General features: G+C 43.7%; 1 protein-coding gene across 2 annotated transcripts in view; it reads right to left on the bottom strand.

Moving 5' to 3' along the window:
• The window catches only part of BIN3 (bridging integrator 3), a 59,687-nt gene extending 35,403 nt beyond the window's left edge, over positions 1 to 24,284 (bottom strand). Inside the window, exons 1-3 of one of the 2 annotated variants that reach the window (XM_050940271.1) lie at positions 23,428 to 23,445; positions 21,432 to 21,761; positions 7,117 to 7,165 (exon numbers count right to left, since the gene is read on the bottom strand). In XM_050940271.1, coding sequence (XP_050796228.1) covers positions 7,117 to 7,165; positions 21,432 to 21,449 — 67 coding nt within the window. In that variant the 5' untranslated portion in view covers positions 21,450 to 21,761; positions 23,428 to 23,445. Of the gene's footprint in view, positions 1 to 7,116; positions 7,166 to 21,431; positions 21,762 to 23,427; positions 23,446 to 24,216 lie in introns of those variants that run through there. The other variant, XM_050940273.1, reaches the window with a different exon arrangement.
• Between the last annotated feature and the right edge of the window lie 1,209 nt (positions 24,285 to 25,493).

The following is a 25,493-nucleotide window of genomic DNA, read 5'->3' as shown; positions in this document are numbered from 1 at the left end:
TTCTCCGAATATGACATCAATGATTTCCTATTCCAACCTGCTGTCTGACAGAAAATCTCCAATGAGCTACGATACTCCCCAGTGCTTTCATTCCTGGTGGAGTTCTGGAGTGAAGTTCTGGAACAGACTTCCCAGGGGAGTAGTGGGAGAAAAAGACATATCTGGCTTCAAAACTAAGCTTGATAAGTTTATGGAGGGGATGGTATGATGGGATAGCCTAATTTTGGCACTTAATTGATCTTTGATTATTAGCAGGTAAATATGCCCAATGGTCTGTGATGGGATGTGAGATGGGGTGAGATCTGAGTTACTACAGAGAACTCTTTCCTGGGAGCTGGCTGGTGAGTCTTGCCCACATGCTCAGGGTTTAACTGATTGCTATATTTGGGGTCGGAAAGGAATTTTCCTCCAGGGAAGATTGGCAGAGGCCCTGGAGGTTTTTCGTCTTCCTCTGCAGCATGGGGCCCGAGTCACTTGCTGGAGGATTCTCTGCACCTTGAGGTCTTTAAACCACAATTTGAGGGCTTCAATAACTCAGACATAGGTTAGGGGTTTGTTACAGGAGTGGGTGGGTGAGCTTCTGTGGCCTGCGTTGTGCAGGAGGTCAGACTAGATGACCATAATGGTCCCTTCTGACCTTAAGTCTATGAATCTATGACTGTTTTAACACATATTTAAACATTCATTCCACATCTTAAAGCACGTGGATTTCAACTGACCAGCCAAGAGTAAACATGTACTTTTGTTGTCATGGGATCAGAACTGGGTTCTTTTTCGTGGTTAAGCTGCCACGCTATTAAACAAGCAGCAAAGCATTGCGCACTGCCAAGACTAGAATGAACCAGAGTATTTTTTTAAAAAACGTACTCCATGCTGCTCCAGGCATTTGAGACTGAGACTCACAGCAACAAAATATAGCTAAAGAAACAACACATTTAATAACACCCCCCTCCCTTGGTTTTCAATTCCAATTGCTATAAGGCCAACATTTTAAAGTGGAGACCTACAGGTGCTAAATGTCACCCTCATTTTTTGCAATCCCCCTTTCTTAAATATCTTCTGAGTTTGCAGGTTCAAATCCGCCCAAAGTCAATAGTGACTGAGTCACTGCAATCTGATGGCTGTTTGGTGAGTAGGGAGTTTGGTGAGCTTCGGTCAAATTCCAAGGGGACATGTGTCCAGACCAACAGAGACCACTATTACCGGCACCCACGCTGGCTGTCTCTGTAGACTGAAAAGCTCCAAAGACTGATCTCCCTTTCTCACTGCTAAAATTGGTCCCTCCAGGACAGGGTGGATCAATGAGGGGGCAGCTTGCATAGCCAATGTCTGGTTCACAGCTCTGCAAAAATCCACGACAGCTGGTGCCTTCAGGTCAGGTAACCAGCACATAGTAAAATCACCCTATATTTCTATGGTTGTTCCGGCTGTAAAAATAACCTCAGACTATTGCATTCTATTTATATGTCTGTGTGAACTATCCTGGTTGCAAACCAAAGGGGGCCGGCATGACTCAAGCTCGAGTCCTTTGACGGCTGATGGTATTATTCCCCCTGTTCTCAGCGTGAAACTCCATCCTGTTGCAGATGTACTATTCAGAAGAATTTCCCTTTCATTTGGTCAGCAATCAGTTATTTCTAGGCTTAGTTGCAAGGGGTTGGGAGGCTCGGGATGAAATGAAATGTAAAGATGCTGAGTAGTTCCTGACATTTGCTGATTTACCCATTATTGTTCAATTCTCCCCTCTACCTGCAGTACGTGGGGGTGAAACAAAGGCATTTCAGTCTATTTGATCTGAGGGAGGCCACAAGTCTCACACAGAAGTTACTTTTCTGTGTGGAATACATGTGTTCCTCAAACTCTCATCCTGTCCTATCTTTCTTGGGTTCCCTGCCTGGTTGTCTTGTGTGCACTCTGCGTATCTTCTCCACAAGGCAGCACATCAAACACCCCTCCCCACTCACATCCCCAATGACATTTATACAGAGACAGCTGCCCAAGCATTAGTCTTGTTTCACCCCCACAGTAACAGTTGGCTACCAGTCACTGCATTCTGCACACCCATGTGCCTCTGCTAGCTACTATTAATTATTATTTCTATTACGGTAGCACCCAGAGACTCCAGCTGAGGCTCATGGACCATCATGTGACACAAATAAGTCCCTGCCCCAGAATGCTCACAGTCCGAGTTTATGTAAAGATGCAACAGGTTGATGAAAGAGACAAATGCAGTGGGCTGCGACGGCAAGGTAACAGTACACCAAGCACGTTATGCACAGTACCCAGCAGCTTCAGCTCTCAGTTAGATTTCACCAGCCTGGAAACTTAATGTCTGTAGGCATCTGACATGTAAAGCAAAAAGCTACTGATAGAGTTACCAAGTTAAAAATAATGAGCACTAGAGGTACTTTGAAGAAAAGAAACCATCTAGGTAAGTTTCCACATTCATATAATTCCTCCCTCCAACCCATCTCACTCACTTTTGGAAGCTTGAAACCAAAATCTGTTTTCCTTTCTGAAATGCTTTTTGTTCCATGCACATTGGTTAGTTATTGTAAGATTGCTCCCGAGTGCAGACTTAGGACTTTTAACTGAAGTGCTGTTTAACCCCCCTCAATGAATTACATTGACTTTGTAACAAATACAAGAAGGGCTCGAACTTTGGGCTTTCCAGCCATGACAGAATTTTTGTAACTCAAAGGGGCCGTTGTAATCAGCAATGTGGTGGAGAGGAAATGATGCAAGACCAATGAGCACCACAAGAGGATGGAAAGGCAGTACTGCGAAGAGCCTTCTCACTCTCCTGGAGGAAGGGTGCTATTTGATTTCCACATGGCATCATTCCATGGGACTCAGATTCCCTTAATGGGACTTGGCAACAAGAGGGAAGAAAAAAAATTGTGTAGTTAAGCCAAACGTTTTATTATAACCACAAACTTCTGCTGGGTATGTGCCATCCCATCAAACACAACAAAGATCCCACCTAGACAATGCAACTTGCGTGCATAAATTGGGTGAGGCAGAACAATTAGCACAAGACACAATAACCCCTTTGTGTCTGACAGTCGAGTACCTTGGGCCAAAATAATCCTGAAATGAAGTGAAGCCGGAATACGAGCCTGTACACCCAAGACTAGGATTTCGTGGACTTCACAAACCAGCAAGCCACACCTACCCATCTTCTAAATAAGGCTATGGGTGGATAAGCAGTGCACAAAAGCAATGCTGCTCCTATGCTATTCCCCAAAGAGCATCATGTGCAGCTTCAGAATAGAGGGATGGGACTCACCTCGCTGCAGCTTTAATGAGGGGGTGGAAGGGAGAGTGTAATAGACACAATCACCTAATTCACCAGGCCCGTTAACTTCATCCCACCAACGCTATTACTCCGGTATTAAGAGATTTCAAATGTTAGTCATGTGCAGTGGAAACTAATATGGCAAACTTGCTGAGATGGGATTCTTCTTATAATGATGCTCAGTTATCGAAAGGTCTCAGGGAACACCAAAATCTTTGGCTAAATCAAGGGAGCGGGGTCTAGAAGACTCTGAAGTCTACAACCCAGGTTTGTGAGCTCTGGAATACACTCTGCCAATCATGCCCAGCCAACTTACTCAAGGTCTGCCAGCAACACAATGGGGAAAGGATACACCCCGAATCGAGCAGACGGAGGTGAGGCACCCCTGACCAACTTGTCCAAGGTTATTGGGGGCGGCTATGCTCTGGATTCCCCTCTTCCAAGAGAGAAAATGAATTGACTGGCTTCCCCTGCTTTGCCTGGCAGCAGTAGGAGGCTGTGCTCCAGGCTCAGAGCCGCAATTCTTTTCAGCCACTTGCCGACTCAGATGACCCAGTCCCCACTGAAGAGCCTGGTACAACCCCAGGGTGACACAGATGAACTTCAGTTAGCTGGAACTCCCCTGCAGCTTGAACAGCGTAACTTGTGCTTAGAGTGAAGTTGTCCTGGGGGTGAGGGGAAGAGGAGAGAGAAGGGAACTGTCTCTGCTATAAGAGGCTTCCACTGCGCACTGGATTTAAACAATAAACATTCTGCACACAGATATAATTCTAACAAGTTTAAGTCCTATCTCTGGGCATTAGTTTAATTGGGCTGCGTTATTATGTCCTCTATTGTTCCCCTGACAGCAGGTCCTCTCTGTATATTAGATCCTCCCACCCAATCTCCTCATCTCTGTATGTGCTCAGTGACAGATGCTCTTTTCAGAGGAAGAGGAGGGAAGAGATTATTCCGTCTGGAATTGGATTTTCCCAGGTTTAGGTGGAAACAAAGTGGTGACATGCCTGGGGGGTGGGAGATCACTTCAGTTCACCAGCTGATATTTCCTACAGGGGTTTCCTTCTACCTGAAGAGCTAAACGGTGGCTGACACTTGGCCCTTCTTCAAAAGATCAGCACTAGTGGGCACAAGGAGTCATGACTAATTCCTACTGCAGCCCAGTCAACCTATTTTCCAGTGCTCCTACTAGTACTAGAGCCTTTTAATCACAAAACCTTTGGTGAGCTGAACTAAGCCTGCCATGTCAGAATGATTCTGTCTCTCTCCCCATGTTGGAATTAGCATGCTCTGGTGGGAACCAACTGCTAAATTCTGACAATTGCCCCCTTTTTTTTTCTGTGGTACAACCTTGGGAGTGGGAGATCCTCTCCATAACTGCTTCCCTTCTTATGAGCTCTGGATGGAGCCCTGGAGATGCCACACCTTCCCACTTCCTGCAGCAGCCTCCAGAGGCCACCATCTGGAATAAAATGGAGAGCTAAAGCAGATTGTACTGCTGTTCCCAAAAGCCCACACAGACGGAAAGTCTCAGCCTGCAAGGGGGAGTTAAACTCAGAGGTCTACGCTAACTAGCTTAGATACAAAGCAGCCCATCACTTGCATACCCTGAAACTAAGAGGAGCCTAAATCTGAAGGGTCAGGTTCTCAAGGGAGAATGGTAGTTTCCTGTCATTTGTTCTCCTTTGAAGGACTGCGCTCTACACTTACTTGTGCAGTTACATTGCTCCATGCTTTCTGTTTGGCACACTTCTGTCCCAAGAGTATTGTTACAATCAACAAGATAGCATAGTGGAGGCCAGGTAAAAATTTCCAACATTCAAACTCTCAGCACTTCTGCTGAATTTGGGAAGCGGAGGGACAGGTGAAGAGCAGGGGAGAGTGGAAAAAGCTTGGAACCAGTAACAATTCTGGATGAATCTTTGCCCCTTGGACACTCTGAACTTGACAAAAGCATTTTATTTCAGAAATTACAGCCCACAACTGCCAGTTTATCTCTATTTGTGTATGTGCTGGGGAAATCTCTACAACTGCATAGGCAAGAGGATAATGGCTACAAAAGCTAAGGAAGGAACTGGACAGCAATCTCTTGGATTTGCCTACGATATACTGTATCTCCACATTGAAAGACAAAACCCAGGAGCTAACAGACATTCCCATACTGCCACCATCCAAAATACCAGGTGCAGGACATAACAGAATCCACTGTAAACTGAAAGCAAAGAGACATCTTGAAGGTTCAAATATTAACTCCCGTTCAGTCTGAGCTCCTGCTCTACCATTAGGAGGGCTAGCTTCAGAGGTGATAGTGGAGACCTTGGTGTGTGGCACTATGTGTAGCAACACAGTTTTATGTAATATAAGGTCTTTCAGACAAACTGCATCCTGAAACACTTTACATAGTTAAACAATACATTATGGCACAGGGAAAGGGAAATTCACAGGTGCAGATAAATATGTACTCATATGAGAGATAAAAATCAGATGGGGCGGAAATGTCCAAAAACACTGTTCAAGTCATCAGACGATGCGGAGAAGAAGGCTCTTGCAGAAAAGAAACCAGTGCTAGAGAAGTGGATGGAGCAAGTAAGAAAGTGAGACAGTCAGGATCTCTGCAATCCGATAGAGAAAGTCAATGAAGGATTTAAAAACAAAAAAAGGGTAATTTTGAACTGGATCTTGAAATAAACAGGGATCCAGTGGATTTGCCTGAGGCTGGGGTTGTATTTCTTTGCAGAGATTGCAGAGAGCAGCATTCAACACATGAGGTCTGGAGCACTAGAACTTGGGAAGACCACAGAAGAGTGAAAGGGAGTCAAAGGCCCTCATTAGGGTTTCAACATTGCCGTTCTTTAAAAAGGTCCCTTGCTTAAATTTTGCACTGCTAGTCTAAAGCAGAAGCAGAAAACTGTCATTCTGCAGCACCACAGAACAACACCATCCTTTAAATAAAAGATTACAATTCATCAATATTGAGAAGTGGCAGAGTAAACCCTCCGTCTCAAGGGGAAACTTCACACCACAAAAAGCATCTTTGACACCTTAATACAAGTAACCCACGTATCCTAAGGAATTAGCAGTGGTGGGAGTCCCACAGAGGAAGAATCAGGAATGTTAGTCTGTACAGCGGATTAGTTCACCAATGCAGTTATAATTATAAAGCCAATGTCGTTGTCACACTAGCGATCAGGACGCTTCTTTTAAAGCAGGTATGCAGGTTAATTCAGGGATTGCTACTGTGAGCACTACAGCTTTCACAGGACAAGACCATCTGCTTAAGTAGGGAAAATACCACAGCCACCTGCAAGAAACAGCACTTGGGAAAGGACTTTCAAATTCATCAGAATACAAAATGCTTTTTTAATTTTCTTTTAAACTAAATGCTGTGCAGCACAAATTAATTCATGCCTGAGTACTAAGCATCTCATCCTCCTCTGATAAGCTTTCCTTTGGAAACAGTTATATTCAGTGATCTGAACCACTCCCCCTCCTCCATCTGCTCAGAATGGATGAACAAACAAGCCATTGCTGAAAGAAGGAAGGAAGGAAGCATGTTCAGTCATCTCCTAGGAAAACTGTGCCAGAATGAAAGAGCCCACTCCCTTAAAAAACAGATCCCGAGACCAAAATACTGCATGTAGCTGGGACTCCCCCTCACCCAGAGCGCAAGGATGTGATGGTCAAACACAGCAACAGGTTCTGCTCACTCACACTCCCCTCCCACATACACACACAAAAATGGGACGAGTCAAAGTGCTGGCTTGACTCACCAGCCACATGATCACAGACTGGATCTAAAAAGGGGGAATTGGTTTACTCACCGTCTTGGGTACAATCTGTTTCTTGGGCTGCCCAATCTTGAACGGAATCCTGGAAAAGGGAGGAGGGAGAGATAAGGAATATGTAAGTGAACAAGAATAGCTGGCCTCACATGCGACGATGTCAAAAAACACGTTCCCCAAGCTCTTTCTTAGAGAAGGATTTTTGGATGCCAGCTTCAGTGGAATAACATCTCAGATCCTGGTACTACATTCAAGATAAAGTACATCTCCCTTTGGAGTCTGCTTCAGCTCTGGCATCAGTGATCTTCCCAAACAGCAGTGCCAGCTGGGTCTCCAGCAGTGAAATCCCCCTTTTTCCTCCAGTCAGTGTCCTATTAATACAATTAAGGGCTCTAGATGTCCAAGGCATTCCTTGGCAGAACAAAGGTCTGAAGGTTGTACAAAATTTCAAAATAAATCTGAAAGGGGAGGCGGGGGTGGGGAGGAAGGAATCAAACACTGCAAATATTTACAAAGAGAACATTAAAAGGAGGGGATGGAAAGACCCTCAAAAACCACTACCCAAGTGTCTGGAGTTTTGAGCTGCTTCAAAGGATTTTTCTTATAACAGCTGCAAGGATGGCTCACCTGCCAGCTGAACAGCCTTCATTCTTAAAAACCTTAATATGGTTGTGAGTACAATCTGGATGAGCTATTCTCCCCCACATAAGCTAGTTGGAAGGTGAAGAGTGCTCACTATGTATCCAGTTTTGGCTTGACCAGATTGTTGTAATCATAAATCAATTAAAATAATTACGTTTCTTTCCCCACTTGATAACCAAAGTAATAAAAACACAATAATTCAGCCATTGCTTTTAATGTATTAGACTAATTTATGTTGTCTGGTTAAAATTTATGGTCCATAATGCTCCCAGTTTATACTAAACCCAGTTTATAGCATATTACACTGGTGTCGCTATGGGGAGAATTCAGATACATATTTTTAAAAAAGGAATAGCCTTATCCAGGAATGGTATCCTGTCTCAAACCATGTTCTGTACCAGATGCAAAACAGACGGTGCAGAAGTCCCCTAATGGTCCTGTGCAAACAGTAACAAAATCTTATATTTTTTACTAAAATTAATTTTAAAAATCTAATTTAGTTTATATGAATCTCTTAACCAGTTCATTTTTGTCAGTATTGCAGAGTGAAAATGGCTAATCAGTTTCACAAATGTCTCTAATCAGTTTCACTTACAGGTTGCAGGGTTGTTGAGGAATGTTTTAATTCAAACAACTACACTGATTTCCAATGATTATTTTTAACTGTGAAAACATTTTTATTACCCTACTGGTTTTGTAAAATCTCTTATATACAACAACTAACTTTTAGGATTAAACTACCAGTTAGAGACTTCTCTCTGCAGGCACCATTCCACAAACACCACACCATATGAGACAACACTTAATATGGGAATGACAGCAAAAACAAGATTATCCAATGACCCAATTCCCTCTTTGCTTCATTTCAGCCAATCATAGTCAAACCAATGGTATAATTAGCAACCAGTAATAAACCTAGACTGCAATCCATACCTCCTGAACTGACCATGGAGTAAAAGTCAACATTAGTCACAAATGTTTAAATTTAATTTCTGGAGTACTTCCTGTTTATTGTTCTCTAGCATGGCTGATGTCATTTTAGACTGTTAACCCTTTCCAGTTCCACTGGCATTCACAGCAACCATGAATCACACATCTTCTATAAACAAACAATCGTCTAGCATATAATTAAACAGTCAATAACTGGTTATGGTGCCTTACAGGAAGGAATAGGAAATTAAAGATTTTTCTTTTTTCTACATGGGCAAAAAGTCAATAAAAATGGGGTGTCTCCCTTAGTACCCTTTGGGCACTGGTCATACTATTGGCGTCAGTATAACCAGGTGCTATCTATCATTAGAGCTAGTTATTTGTGACAGTGAAATCTGCATCAGTTACTGTCCGCAAGTAGAGGCCAGGAACAAAACTGGGGAACTGAGGGGGAGCAGTGGGATGGAGAAGAAGAAAACTAGGACCAAATACAGCTCCCGGTGTAAACAGATGCAACACCGTTGCTGAATTTGGACCTGCTGTGCCCAGCCTGAGACTGGTTGATAATATCTTGCAGCAGGCATTGCCGGGAGTTCCTATAGAAACATAACACTGGAAGATGGAGACTGCTGGCAGTAAGTGAAGAAAGCATGTATAAGTCAAACCTTAACCATTTGATCTCCTGTGAAATATACAACATGCAGCTACTAGAGTGGCACCCTGAGGTACCATGCATCCCTGACATCATGCTGAAGTAATCAGCTAACAAACGCACCTTTAAATACTTTGCCCTTCTACATGACGTTACAACAGAGGATCTCTGAGTGCTTACAAACACTGAATCTTTATCTCCATTTTACAGATGGAGGAAACTGATGCACAGAGAAATGAAGTGATTTACCAAAGGTCACAAAGTGAGTCAATGGCATACAGGAACAGAACTCAGGAATCCTTATTCCCAGTCCCCTGCCCTAAGCACTTAAAATCCATGAGCAGAGATAGTATGGTGAGTGAAGCTGTACCAATAAGAGGAGGTGGAGGAAATTCCACCAAAAACGGCACTCCATTTGAATGTATTATTTAGTATTCATGTTGCACCATGAATTGCACGGTGCATTACAGAAGAGAAAGAGAGACATGGTCCCTGCCCCAGAAAGTTTACAGTCCCAGCCAAAGAACAGCTAACACTGTGCACAACAAGGGATAATTGTTTCTCTGTTGCTAATGATTAATCTTAGTTAACACAGAAATAAACACAGAATTTAAATACAGGCCCCTTGCAGAGGCTCTGAAACACCACCGGCCAAAGAGGACCATTCAAACAGATTCCTCCAGCAAATTAATCTGCAACAGAAAGTGGCTGGCTGGAAAATGCAAAGAGCAGCAGTAAAGATAGCTATAGTGGTGTGAGTCTCTAAACATTTGTTTGCAGTGGTTTTGGAGCTGTGCTGATCCCAGGATAGGACAGACACAAGGTGGGTTAGGTATAGGGTTGCCAACTTTGGTTGGACGATTCATCTCATGACATTATCTGTAATTAAAGATTCATCTTTAATTCCTGGAGACTCCAAGACAATTCTGGAGGGCTGGGAACCCTAATTAGTAATATCTTTTATTGGACCAACTTCTGCAGGTGGACGGTACAAGATTTTGAGTTCCTTTCCCCAAAGCTGAAGAAGAGCTCAGCGTAGCTCAAAAGCTTGTACCTCCACCAACAGAAGTTGGTCCAACAACAGACACTGTCTTGCCCACCTTGTCTTACTAAAACATGATCTTTCACCATTTACTTAATCAGACTTCTCTACCCAATACAGCTTTGCAATCTCATGAAGTATGGGGGCTTCCTAAGGAAAGGCAGCTGCTCTGGAAAGTGTGTGAGGCATGGGAAAAAACCGACTGTCAGTCTTCATTAAAGAGCATGACAAAACTAAGTAAACTCTAGTAAAACAGGGATAGCGGAGTGGAAACCAACCAGATTAAATCACAAATCATACTAGAAGGCCTGGACCCTAGTGTTCTAAATCAACCAAGACCAGCAGCTGAGGGTACAGGCAACTGGTAGCTTATGTAACAACTAATTGCAGGATGGAAAGGGATGGAGGAATCCGGGCTCAGACTGAGGGAGTATTTCAGGTCTTCTACAACACCTGAGTAGCCTGGTTGAGCTTAAATTGTATCACTCCTTCCTCCTACCTTTAACCTGAGCTGACATAGTCTGCTTTAGCACTTGCGTTTCTTCTCGAGCCGAACTAGAATAAAACAAGCAGCTCAGATCAATTAATGGATAATGGGATCAGCCCATCCTGTTTCAGATGGCTCACTTTTCTTTAAACTACTCATTACATTTATGCAATGAAGGGCAGTGTGGGATGCAAGCTACAGGATATTTCAACTCCAGCTCAGTTGGGAAGGAAAGGATTTTCACGTCCAAAAAGTTCTGTGTACAGAGGAAGAAACAAAGACTATTTTCTTTCATAGCAAAAGAAAGTCAACAGGATGTTCAACAAAACTACAAATATACTTTGAAACAGCAAATATCTCTATTAGCATCATGATGCCAGTTGGCTAATTATGTCTGTCTCAGTAAAAACCTTTTAAAAAAACCCTGTTCATATAATGTCTATTTTTTATTTAAAAAAAGAAAAGAAAAAAAGGCTATTTTATATTTTGAGACAATTTTCCTGGTTTAATATGGCTCAGTGAAAAAGCAACACAGGAAAGAAGAACAGAAAGAATAAAGCAATGAAGTAGTAAGAAGAGCAGAACCACTGATCTTAGCTGAGATTGTAAAATAAACTGACACACCTGCAGCTTTGAAATGCTGTTGCAAGAAGCTGCTGGCAGCAGAGAGAGAGATGTGCTCCAACATTCTGAGCACAAGCCCGAGAGCCAATAACTCCTCCTGGGTTCTAATCCCAGTTCGGATAGTCTATTGCTGAGACATCTTGGGCCAGACATTTTACTGCTGTGCCTCAGTTTCTCCATCCGTAAAATGGGGATAATATGATTACCAATTATAGTGGGATGCACAAATCAGCAGCTGTCAGAGTGCACTGTAAGATGAAGAGCTCCAGGTATTATTAGTCTGCCTGGATACCACAGCAATGAACATATCAGCAATAGATCAGATTGACATACGGTTCCAGATATTTTACTATGTGTTACGGAGCCTCCTCCTGGTGTGCCAAAGCCGCAAATGCTATCCTAGAAACCTGAGTATGTTTCCACACAGCCTAGAGAAGAAACCTGGACTCGTGTGTGTTTCGGTTCTATTATTTCTGCTAAGCGAGAGAAAGCTGGGGTTGTGTTTGGGGTGTGAAATCCCTTGAAATCATGTTCATAAACAGTGTGGGCACGCTGAGTCAGAGTCGGAGTTTTCCCACTCTGAAGAGCTCTCTGGTCAGATACAGCCATTTAGCTCAGCGAGCCACAGTAATGGTAATGCCTTGAAGATTCCTGGCCTCACTTTCCAGGCTGGCAGGGGGAATGTGGCAAAAGCAGCGCATGCAGCCCCCATTGGGATGTTGTGAGTTGTTCAACAGCAGCCTCTCTGGCTCGTTTAGGAACACTGATATCAGAAGGGAGGCTCCACTTAGTCTTCCTCAATGGAGGAGGGTGAAGTACTGAAGAGAGGGGGTGGGCGCTTAAAGTAAGAGAAAGGTGTAGATGGGTGGAGAGAATCCTGAAAGCATCCCATCAGGGAAGTTGAGGAACCCCTGGGAGGGGAAGGTGGGGAAGGGAGGGAGAAGCTGTGGCTAATTTTCTCTGAAATTTCCCCATCAGTGTAGTACACCTCTCCATGTACAAGCTCAGAGACACACACCAAAGGGTCTAAGGCTGTATCTACTCTACAGCTTATGTCGGCAGAACTTATGTTGCTCAGAGATGTGAATAAATCACCCCCCTGAGTGACATAAATTACACCGGCATAAGCACGGGTGTGGACAGTGCTACGTCAGCGGGACAGCTTCTCCCATCAGCATAGACTCTGCAACTTGCAGAGGTGATTTTGTTATGCTGACAGGAGAGCGCTCTCCTGTTGGCACGGAGCGTCTTCACCAGATGTACATTGATGCAGCTGTGCCGCTGCAGCGCTATATGTGTAGACATGCTCTAATTCTCCTCCGCATGCATGGGAGCATTGCAGATAAATCCACCAGGCAATGGGTAATACAGCCCAATGAGATTTGCAGGGCACTTTCTGTAGTCCCCTCTGAAAGTAAGATGCAGAGGGATCATCCGACTGGATCAGACCTCTAATCTAAGGCTGCAGCTGTGATTTTATCTATTTTGTATAATAATATTCCCTCCCCCCAGCAAAACACTAGCCCATTCTTGCTCCCTAATCTGGCAGAGACCAGAAAAAATGGAGGAGGGCTATCAACCTCAGGAATTTAAATGGGGGAAATAAGCGTAGACAGCAACAAAACACGTGATAACACCTTCCACTTGAGGACCACAAAACACTAATCAGGCTTCCTAAGACCTCTCTTAGGTAAATAGGGAAAACACATGAATATTTTCAACCACCACTAAAATGCAGCTACTTCTGGGGATATGAACAACTGCTGTTCAACAGTGCACAACAATCTCCAGTGATGGTTTAGGACAGGAAGTAAAGAAAAAGCTGTGTGCAACTGAAAGTGGAGGGAAAGTTGGAAGGGGCAGAATGTACTTGCTGACAATGTACATGGTCAGGACCTCAGGGTTAATACTCAGACTGCTGCAGAAAGTGTTATAGACTCTAATAACTATAAAAGGTCAGACTAGGAGGGCTCACTGAAAAATTTCTATTGAAACTGATTTCCAACTCAACAAAATTTTTCATGAAAAGCGTCTGCTTTCCAAGGAAAATTTTGCTTTTTCATCAAAAAAAACAAACACTGCATTAAGTTCACCTTAATTAGGTGACAGGAACTTTCTCAGCAAAATGCTGAGAACCCTCGATTCCCATTCCCTATACACACCATCTGGGACCTTGTCTATATTAGCAATGCTCTGGCAGCTGCCAGCCGTGGGGCAGCTACAATGTTTGCAGCAATAGTGGAAGCATTAGTATAGACGGGGGTAGGTGCTTCTCTCACAGTATGATTCAATGCAGTTCAGTGCAGCTTTTCATGACATAATAATAAAAATGCCTGGGCCCTGTCTACACTTGCAACCTTAGGCAGCTGATGAAATATAGGTAATAATTCTGCTACCATAGATGTGTTCCTGCAAGAAGTGGGCAACACCTCATAGGATCAGGCCACAAAAGAAATTATTCACTGCATGCTGACAGTGTGCTTGGTGCTGTACAATGCCTTAGTGAAAAACTTATACAACCACTGAACTTCCACGTCTCAGATAGCTGAATAAGGACTCTGAGACTGTCCTCGTCTTAAAAAAAAACCCCTATGACCTTATACAATGCATCAGCAAGTGTCCAAGGAACAGGGGGGAATTCCAGCTTCAGCCCTCCCAGGTGAGAGATGCATGAACATAAGACACAGTTGGAATTAATATATCACATCACTCTGGATGTCTTGCTGTACTACACGGTGTCCATGGAAACTGCATGCACCGTCCCACCCCACTCCCCCTTCTTTATAAGAATTCATAGCAACCACTCCAAACAGAACACTAATGCGAAAGGAAAAAATTATTCAAATGGATCACAAACAGCTTATGTTAAGAGAGATACTGCGCCAAATTCTGTGTTGATTTCTGCCCGCGAAGCTCCACTGGGAGGTCAGTGGGATTGCCTGGGGCATGCAGCAGCACAGAAGTTGGCTAAGAGTATTGGACACCTCTGAAATCAACTGAAAAATATATAGACTTAACCCTGGGTTTCAGTCCGCCCCGACAAAGCTACAGGGCACCAACAAACCAACAAAACTGGTCTCAGCGTGAGCCCCTATAACAAAGAAAAAACGCATAATGTAACCATGCAGTTTATGTTGATTTAGACCAGCCTCAAACTATAATCCTTAAGTATTTAGTCCTTTTTGTTCCAAACCTGCTTCCACTGAGTTTAGTGGTCCAGTACTAAGCCCATAGAGTGTAAGCTCTTTGGGGCAGGGACCGTCTTTATCCCTTGTGGTCCTCTGCAGAGCGAAGCCCAGTGTCAGTACTAAACAAATGCAATAATGCCAGAAGTTACTCTCCCACCCATTCCAAGATGATAATAAAAAAACTAATGATATTTTACTCACCCATCAAAAGAGAATTACTCACGCCAGGTGCGTGGGCGAACAGAATTTTGCAAGGCTGTTTTAGGCCCTGACTATGCTACAAAAATAACCATTTTAAGCATGGCTGTGAAAGATGGTTGTGGCTTAACTGTGTTATAAGATTGTTTTTTAGTTGCCTGCATGGAACACCACCAACAAATCATGTGATAACCATGTTAGCGTTAAAAGAGCGTGCTCACATATTTTTTTCTGTACACACAGGTAAGAAAAAATTATGGCTCTGATTCTACAAGCTGGTCCATGTTGGGGGACCCCCTAAGCCAGTGTGGACCCCCACGGATGCCAATGGCTCAGGGGTTCAAGTCACACAGACTAGTTTGCAGGATCAGAAGCTACATTAATACAGTAACAACTACATTTCACTATAGTGTTTAAACATGAGTACTTCTGTAGTGCATGTGACCATCTGTGCTATAAAATTAAGTATCTAGGTATATGTAGGAAGTAATTATCTATGTAGCTATTTATACTTTGCTCACCACTTCGGGATCTAAGAGCTTTTTTGGATCAAATTTTATCAGATACTAAGGGCCAAATGCTGGTTTAACTGGGAGTTTTGCCATATACATCAATGAGACCATGATCTGGGCTTGAGGAAATACCTTTGTTTCCTTCTCTCCAGAACTCATTGATCAAACAGGTGCTAGCCTGCTATCATGATAAAGAAATTTTGTTTAAATTCCATCATGAAAAGTGGTATTTGGCAGAAAAGCCCTCAGTGCATGGGGCACGGCGAATCAGTTCCCCTCTCATCCCTAGAAATGGGCTTTCTAGTGCAGAGGTAACAGCGCTTCTCTTGCAGAGACAGAAGACTGGATTCTCCAGAGCTGTCTGGCCTGCACTACGTTCCCTTGAATTCCATATAGAAGTAAGTTCACTCCAAAAAGGTGACAAACAAGAATTCTGGGTTGAGACCAAGTTTAAAAAATGTCAGCCTACGAGGTATTTTGTGGGGAAGGTAGGCCACTTAGCAGTTATAACCCACTGAAAATGGAGGTTTAGTCTAAAAAGTACCTTCTTAACTGTCACTGCAGCATCCCTAGACTGTAGGAAGCTAGAAATGAATCTCTTTGGGGCAGGGACTGTCTCTTTGTATGTGTTTGCACAGCACCTAGGAAGATGGGGTTGTGATATTGATCAGGACTTGGGGCATGACTGTAATATTAATAATGTTAATACATAATAAACATTTTGTTGGAACCAGAACATGGCTGTCATTTCCCACTTGTTCCCAAATATACTTTTTCCCAGTACCTCTGGAGTAGATGTGGTTCAGTGACCTAGAAAATTGCGCTTTATTGCACGACCTGAGCTAAACATCAGCCGTTACACACCAAAATCTTTTGGAAAATGGATTAACGTGGAAGTCTTGTTAGATCAAAACCTGGTAATGGTTTGGGGAGTTAAACATCACAGGACTATAAAATTCAACTCCTAACTTTAAATTAATACTAGGTGCTTAGTTTAGTTAGTATGCTGGAACTGGAAAACTACTGGAAGAGGTGAAATGTAGCTTGAAAACCTGCTTTTGAGATACAACAGAACTAGGTTTTAAGCAGTTTCTTCTATAACTATAGGACCCTTTAGATTATAAATTGATGCTTCAATTGTAACTGAAGAGGAAAACACAGAAACCACCGGTTCAGTAATGGCCCCAATAAAGCCCAAGTCATTCACATTTGCTTTTAGAGAATGGAGATCAGAAGATCAGTACTATAATTTCTACTCTTTCCTTCAAAGTGACCTGGGATCTTTAAATTTCACCCGTGACAGCCACAGGAGTAGAGCTCACTTTAATATATCATCTGAAGGACAGTACCTCAGGCCATACAGCCCCCTCCCTAGTATGGCACTGAAATATCAGCACAGGAGGGAAAATTCAGATCCTGGTTTGGAACTTGAGTGGAGACCTCCTGATCTCAACGTGTGTTGCCATCTAGCCACACTGAGCAACTTGCTGTCCTCCATTCTTAACCGATAAACCTGCAGAAAAACTAAACTGCCTATCAATGCTGCAGTGACAGAGTCACTAAATACCTGCTGCACCACAAATACTCACTCCAAATGGCTGAGCAGTGGCAAAATTCCTGACAGCACCAGCAATCAAGCTACAACTTCTCAACACAGTCCCTGGGGCAGCTCATTTAGGAGACTACAAGCCAAGCAAGACACAAAATCTTAACAATTGCAGCGTGGGTCACAGAAGGATCAAGATTAAAAAAAAAATCTCATCTACCAACATAAAATATCCCTCCCCAAATAAGCCTAATTCTGCTCTAATTAAAGTTGGCCCTAAAACATGGTCGAGAAAACATCATCTAGTCATAACCTAGGTGTGGAAGTCAGGAGATCTGGGTTTGATTCCTGCTTCTGTCACAGATTAGTTGTAAGGCCTCTGGCAACTCACATCCTCTCTGGGTCTCAATTTCCCCATTTGTAAAATAGGAATAACAACACTGACTTTCCTTACTGGGGGCAGGGAGGCTTAGTCTGACAGTGTTTGTAAAGTGCTAAGGAAAGACAAAGAATTAATAACACAGAACTTGAATTACATCCATCCCCTTGTTACAAACAGGCTCTTTACAGCGATAGCACCTTTGATCCCAAGTATCCTATGTACTTTGTAAACATTAATTAAGCCTCGCAACACCTATGCGAGGCAACTATTAACTCCATTTTACAGACATGGAAACTGAGGAAGAAAGATTAGGCCACCTTCCTTAAAGCACGATGATATAGCGGTAAAGCCAAGAATACAACTTTGCAGAGTCATGACTAAGTCCCTTTCTCTAATCACTAGGGTAAACCTCCCACTAAACTTCAAAACATTATGTTCCAAGCTGCGGACATGCATCTGATGAGGGCCATTGTTGGAGAGAGGCAGCACGCTCTAACTAAACAAACAGTGATATATCAGCTAAACAAAGAAAACTCTCAGTCTTGAATGTTTGGAACCAAGGTTCATCCTCTCTTTATGCAGAACTCCCAGCAAGCAAGTGATATAAAGGTTAGACATTTTTTACACTGACATTTGGGAAGCAGGGCACAATCCCCTAGACAATAGGCCCCCTCTGATATGCATGCTGTTCTACAGAAGAATTTGTTACTGCCTTGCTCGTTCACAGTCACCGCAGCCTAAATGGTCCAAATGTGACCTCAGGAATCTTCCTACATCAGACGATGCACGTCAATAAGACCCTTTCCCCTCCGAAGACGTACTGAATTCCAGCCCTAAGTGAATGACACGATTCATTCAATAAACAGCAGCACGACTTCACATTGGCCATATCTGCATGAATTAGCGACTATTACAGTTGGCATGGCCTGCCAGCCATTGACAACCGAACTGAGAGCGATTGTCTGTTTTATACACAGACTAACCGCCTCAGAGTTCAGGTCTCTCACATTCATGTGGAAATAGGGCCACAACACGCGCAAAGACTGACGTTGATCTGTTGTGGAGGAAGAAAGGGGAATCACAGATTTCAGTTGAGTAACCCCACCCTTGACAGTGACCCCTCATTCCTACCCCAGTAAAAGATGAAAAATTCATCTTCCAGTGCAAGCCACATATAATGTATGTCAGCTATTGCAGGCTAACCTTCCTGAAATAAAGCAGCTCCCCAGAGGTACACAGGGTTTCTGAATTCTCTGATTCTCTGCTAAAGCTTACTGAAGGTCCCATATTCATTAATGGAGCAGTTTTTAAAAATCATGTTAAAACACAAGTCAAATGTGGCTCCCAATCATGTGGCTCAGCAGCAGCCATGTTTAAGATACGCTCTACCAGGGCTCTCCCAGATAGCTCCATCCTGAGAGTATGTTTTCACTGCAGTGTTAGTGCGAGTGACTCCTGTTGAGTTACCCTCGTTCGGGTGACAGCAGCCACACCACATAATAATCCTCATGCTGCTGTGTCCACACTGACGCCGCTCTCACTTGTGTGTGGTGCTAGGATTTCTGGCGGCATATCCCATGGTTCCAAACTGCAGTAAAATGAGCTGCTCCAGGAATTCCTTCTCAAGGAATTATGGGAAAACTCATCTGTCCTTTCTGGGCACAGGAGTGGAGTTGTGGGAAAGGACCAACAGCACTCGAGTGGCTCTAGCCTAAGTCCACACTACACAAGTGGGCATGTTAACAGCTGACGACTTGTGCTAATCTGAACTTTAGCCTGTACCACTTGACAGGCCAGTGAACTCAAGTGAAAAGCACCATCATGCTCAGGCTAGGGGTACAACTTCACTGCAATGTAAGCCCAGGGTTAGTGGAAAGCGAGTCAGTAGACCGTTGGTTACAGAACTGATTGTCAGTCCTATGTCAGGAATTTTCTAAGCTGGTCCCAAAACCGGGACTCCAGCATCTACACTGCAGTGCGCAGACCTGAGTGCAATCAACCATATCCCAGCTCTTCTAGTGCCCTCCTGCCATATGACTGCTCTAGCTCTTTGTTGTGCAGTTTGGGAAAACCTGACAGTCCGCTAAACCTGACTGTGCTGAGGACCAAGAAAGCCAGCCTGTGGGAATGTGGGATACTTTTGGCTGACTCCCAGAGCCTAGGTCCACTGGGGCTGCATCTACACTGCAAAGCTATAGGGCTTGAACCCTGGGTCCTAGACTCCCAGTTTGACTCAGGCTTGGACCCTTCACCCTTGCAGGGTCCTGGGACCCTGGGTTAGAATGATTTGGGTAAAGATGGAAGGGAGGTTAGGCTTGAGCCTAAGTTCGAACCTTGGGCTTATGCTGAAGTGTAAGTGTACCTAAGTGTTTTTGTGTGTGGACGTGACCTGAGTTATAACCATGGATCCTAGTGTTCTGTGATAAAAAAACCCAAAATCCTGATTAAAAAAACAGGGAAGTCCACTTTTTTTATTTTTGCTATTTAAAGGAAACACTGAACTTTCCCTAGCAACAAAATATATAGGTGTCAGTTGAACACAATGTTTTATTGATATGTTTACAACTTTTAATCTGACAGCCTGAGCACCGTTGCCTGGGGTTGACATCCCAAGCCCTGCCCATTCCCCTGATTATCTGAATTTTTGATTATCCAAGCTGGCCTCAGTCCTAATTAGATTGGATAATCGGGGTTCAATTGTATTTGATTTCATTTTCTCACAAAATGTCAAAACTAAAGATTCTCTCGAAGAACACAAATTCTGCATTTTTCTGTGGTAAATGGATTTCTAGGATCCTTGGTTATAAATCACGTTAACTTTGTAGTGAAGGCAAATCCTTGGTGTAGACAGGAGCTTAACAAGCAGTTATGCTCTGAAAAGGAAATTAACAAATGACATGATAAAATTCTGTTTACGGTCTCAGTTATTTCTGATCAAACTGGACTTGCTTGGTTTGAATATTTCTTTTCTAACTATCAGCTATGCAGACTCACCGGGGATCTGAGGGTCAAGCTGAGTTCTTTCTGGCTCATTCCTCACCATCAATAGAGTCTGCATGCCAATTTTTCCCCTCAGTTACACCTGTGCTGTCATATTGTCTTCAAAGGAGTTGCAAAGTTGTAATTTGGCAGCATTTAGCCCTGTCATGGGAACTTCATTAATGATGATACTTATGATAGCTGAACAATCCAGTTTTATTAGCTCTGCAGTGCTAACAGGTCTAAAATATAGCAAAAACTAATTCTCAATATACAGGGAGTAAATCTGCTGAGCAAGGTGCTATTTTCAGTTATTTTTCTGATCATAACCACATTTAAAAGCACATTTACAGACAAAGACTAAAGATTATTTGTCTGTCGGCCAGCCCTACAAACTCAATCTGGGATCTCAGAACCAAGCTAAATTCTCTCTTTCTTACATCACCATACATCTATCTCTAACTCTATAGGCTCTGCATGACTAACAGGATTGAAAAATTGCTTAGGGCAGTAAAAATATTTTTAATTAAATGACCAACATACACGAGAGGAACTGTGGATGTGATCTGTCCCATAACAATGTTTTAGGAATCCTGTACAGAGCTTTTAGCAAATCTGACTTAAACACACACAGAGGAACTTTTGTAAAGCTCCAACTAAAGTTATTTTTGTTTGGAGTTAAAGATCCTTCTACAATTTTTACAAACCAAGCATCCCATCTTTGTGTGAATGCATGAGAACCTCAAAGTGAAACTATCTATTTTCATTGCCCAGGCTGAAGAGAACTAAAAAAGTAGAAGTGCATAAATGGATAAAAAAAATACAGTAGGTTTTTACTCTCCTTCCATTTTTAACACTCAAAGAAGTGAAAGAGTTAAGGGCATTTTAAATAATATGACTTTTAATGTGACACACTCCCCTTAACTTTAGGCAGATTTATAAATGCTTGGTTTTAGGATGCAGTCATTTATAGCATAGAACACAGATGATGCAGCGGTGTGACTGAAAGCACAGGTGGAGCGATTCTGTGTTGTGCAATTTAAGAGAGTAGTAAGATTGATAGAGAGAGTGAAATGAATTGATTACTTTAAAATCTAAGTGCAGCAATGGGTATTATTTACCACAATAACGTGACGCATGAGTCAGAACTAAAAATACACTGATTAGGCTACCTGGACTATAAAGTACATATTCCTTTCTTTAAACAGCAGGGCAGTATAATCAGGACAATGATTCTGTTCAACTGGAACTTTCTATTCAACGTATCCATGCCCTGTTTGTCTTCAAGGTAGATCTGCTGACTTTATGGATACAGAAAAAAGTTTCTGCTGTTATTCTTGAAGAGCCAACATAGACACAGCAGAGAGAGCTGGAATCTCTTACAGTAAAGTTGTCAGCAAACGTCTGATCCTAAAATCTTTATTATTTATGGTGACAGTAGGAGGCAGAGAGAACACTGCTGAGATTTTTCAACTCTCAACTTGAGTTTGCGGTGCCAGCAGCTAGGAAAAAAATCAAACATTTGACTTGTAAACTGAGACCATTTGAGCAGGAATTGGTGAGCAAGAATAAATACAAAAACCAGCAAGGGTTTCTAAGTAAAACTTTATGCGGGAAATGGAGGTCAGAAGAATCTAATCAGAAATGCTGCACATTGATCTGTTACAAAGCAAGAAATCGAGTTTTGTAGCCAGACAAGTAACTTATATTTGGAAAATAATTCTGGATAGCGGAGTAATTAAAGCATGCATGCAAGTATACTGATGATGTGTACGTGACAAGGTCTGGTTTAAATGTCTTGATCAAATGATTTTTGGACATTACAATAAACATTAGAAATGCCTAAGATAGATAAATACCAATAATCTTAAAAAGAGAATAATCAGTTATTTTAATTTATTGCAAATAAAGCTTACAGTCACTTGAAACCATGAGTGTGAAGGGCTGCATTAGTGTTTCAAGTATCTGATCACAGATCCATTTTCATTAATAACAGAAGGACAGACTCAAAGCAAAAGTGTACATTTATTTTATAATCATATTTGCAATAGACAAGGAGGGTAGGTAAGGAGGAGGATTCAGTCAGAGACAAGGGAGAGATGATTAAGAGGGGGGAAACCAGGCAGGTAGAGAAGGGTGTGTCTGAGTAAGCAATAAGATGTTAAGCAAGTACTATGCTACTTTTGAGAAAAATCAGTCTCATTTTTGGGCAGGATGTCCTATGCATATATGTACGTTGCTGTACTCTGGTCCTTACTCATTCCATCCCCTCCCTTCTGTTTGCTACTGTCCCATCTAAAATTAGGCCCCAAACCCACAAACATTTACACATGGTTAACATTACACATTAGTAGTGCCACTGAAGTCAGTGACTGGGGCCTCGGATAATAAGCTCTTTGGGGCTGGAAACATATCTCTGCATGCATCTGTACAGCACAAGAGTAGCCTGATCCTCCTTGGGGCTTCTTAGTAATTACAAATTCTTTGGGTCAGAGACCGTATCTTCCAAATTGTTCTGTGAAGTATCCAACACACATTTACTTTAACACACAAACATTCATAAACAACAATACTTAACATTCCCAAACTAAGATGAGGCATGCTGTCAGGCCTGTTATGAAGGCAGGAAGCCCTCCCATGAGGAAACTGGACAGCATTGCTAGAACACACAGGAGAGTATAAACCCCCATCCCCCCGTCTGCATTGTTACTATTTTAATACTGACATTATGAGGTGCAAATAATGTCTGTGTCACAAACATATTGAAATCCATTTGAGAGGCAAGATACAAGCTAAAGTAAATTTGGCTAGTTCTGAACCCAATCTAGATTTTATAAAACCTATTAATAGACTGTTTCAGGCATTTAAAAAAATTAGCAAAAAGGTTTTGTTTTGATGTCAACCTTCCTCTGTTGTGTTTATTACAGACACTGTTAAGCAAGTATACAAATAAATAAGAATTTGGAACCAGATCCAAAACCCTTTGAAGTCTATAGGTGCCTTTTTACTGACTCCCATATGCTTTGGATTAGACCATTAAGCCCCTAAAACATGCTTCTCATCCACAGACCAAGAGCTGCTTCACAAAGGGGAGCTAAGTATCAGCCCCATATTGTACGGGGGGGGGGGGGGGGGGATTAATGTGCAGAAGGGAAACAACTCTCACACCTGAGCGGAGAACAGCAGAACGAGGAACTCAGCCCAAGCTGTTTGACTCTCAGACGAGGGCCCTTTCTACAGGAACCTAGTGCTGTAAGGGGGGGTGGAGGGTCCTGAGAGTGAAAGGGACTAAAAGAAAGTGAAACTAACCAGCCCACTTTCACTCTCCAAAGGGAGTAACAAACACCAGTGACGAGAAGTAAACAAGGGTCCACGTTTGCACGTTAACAACCCTGCGTACACTGGGTCACACAGGTCCGTATGGGAGGTAGCTTCCCGCCCCGCCCCGCAATAAACTTGACACAACAGCATTTTGCTACAAGGGAGACAGGAGGGTCGTGCGGAGGTAGGGGTGGGGAGGACACGAGAGGGATGCGAATATCAGGTCAGGAGCGGATGCAAGAGCTGGAGGAGGGAGGAGGAGAAGGCCCAGGACACGGGATTGGGGGGGTGGGGAACAGAGCACGAGGAGGGGAAGGGCCCAGGGCCCGGGCGAACCGGCGGTGGGGTGGGGGCCCGGAAGGGGATGAGGGGGAAGGGCACAGGGGGGGCGGAGCGGGGTGGAGGGGGAAGGGCCCGGGCGAACGGGGGTGATGACGGAGAGCCAGGGACCCGGGAGTGGCGGGGCGGGGCCGGGCCGGGCGAACGAGGAGCCCCGGGTGTCTCGGGCGGGGGAGGGGGCCGCAGACACGGGACAGAGCGGTCGGCCAGTGCCGACGGCAGAGAAAGGCCGGGGCGGGGCCGGGCCGGGCCGGGGCAGCGGGACCAGCCCCCAGCGCCTCCCCCTGCTTCACTCACCAGCTCATGGTCCCCTCCGGCCCCGGCGTTCTCCCGGAAGCGCTTGCTCTTTAGCCCCGCCCCTTCCGGAACTGTGGTAAGCGGCACGCTAGACGGCGTGACATCACGCACCGCCTGGGGGCGGGGCCAGCTGGAAGTTAACATGCTGCTTCCCAGACAGCCCCGGGCCCAGGCTGAGCCAGAGCGTCATACGCTGTGTCGTGATGTCACAATGTGGAGCCATGCTTTGATGTCACTGTCCAGTGCCATGACATCACTGGGCTGGGCTAGGCTGACCTGAGCTGGTGAGAGGCTGTGCCACAGTTTTCCAAAGCAGGGCTGGTATGTGGCTGCCCTGTGAGGCTGCAGCGATCACTCCCGCGTTCTGCCATCACCAGCTCTCTGGGACATGCTCCAGACCAGCACATTGCAATGACCCCCAGTAGCTGTTCCCTGAGCCACTCCAGGGCCTGGCTTTGGGGAACAGCCTAGAACTTCAAGCTCAGCTCCCAGCAATAGCTGCAGCTTAGCCCTGGGAGCCTTCCAGGGTAGATAAATTGACACCCCTGCAGCTGAATGGCTTTCACAAAGTGGACGGCTTACTGCCTCATGCCCCATTTGCAGTGTGCGAATCTCACAGCGCTTTTCCTAGGAGATGGAATTTGCCCAACTTGCCTCATCTAAAAATCTGCTTCTGTTGTTGCATAGTGGATGTGCTACTGGGGGTTGCATTCCAGTAGTTACGTATGTCTGTGGCAGTGGGATAAAAAGGTGTTGCTCCAATGGATGGAAAGACTTGTCTCTCTGCGGACAACTTTGAAGCTAGCTTTTCATTTTAAGCGTGATTTATTTATGATTAGACACAGCCCCTGAGGAAGCCATCCCAGCATTTACACAAAGCCCAGTACATGCTGGGACAGGTTAGCAACTCTGGCTTAGTCATTTCAGTGTAGGCATCCAGCCAGGTTGGGCGGATTGAGTAAGGCTTCAGTTCTTCCCTTTAATACTGAGTCTTGGTGTATTTATTCCAGGCTGCCAGAGCGCTGGTACAACACAAAAAATGTTAACAAGTAACAATGCCAGGATCCACAAGAAAAACAAACTTGAGAGACAGGATCATGGCAAGGAACTGATACAAACAAGATAAATTAAATGTAACGTAAGGTGGAGGCAAGTGACTAAGAAGGAAAATAAATTGCATACTACTTTTAAAATACTTTGAGGGAATGATTGTGTTAACAATTTTTGCAATGTCAGAAAGGGTCCAGTTGCACTCAATAGTCAATGAAATTGATGAA

This window comes from Gopherus flavomarginatus, chromosome 2 (assembly GCF_025201925.1).
Source record: "Gopherus flavomarginatus isolate rGopFla2 chromosome 2, rGopFla2.mat.asm, whole genome shotgun sequence".
Lineage (NCBI taxonomy): Eukaryota > Metazoa > Chordata > Testudines > Testudinidae > Gopherus > Gopherus flavomarginatus.
This window is presented reverse-complemented; position numbering and strand designations above follow the sequence as displayed.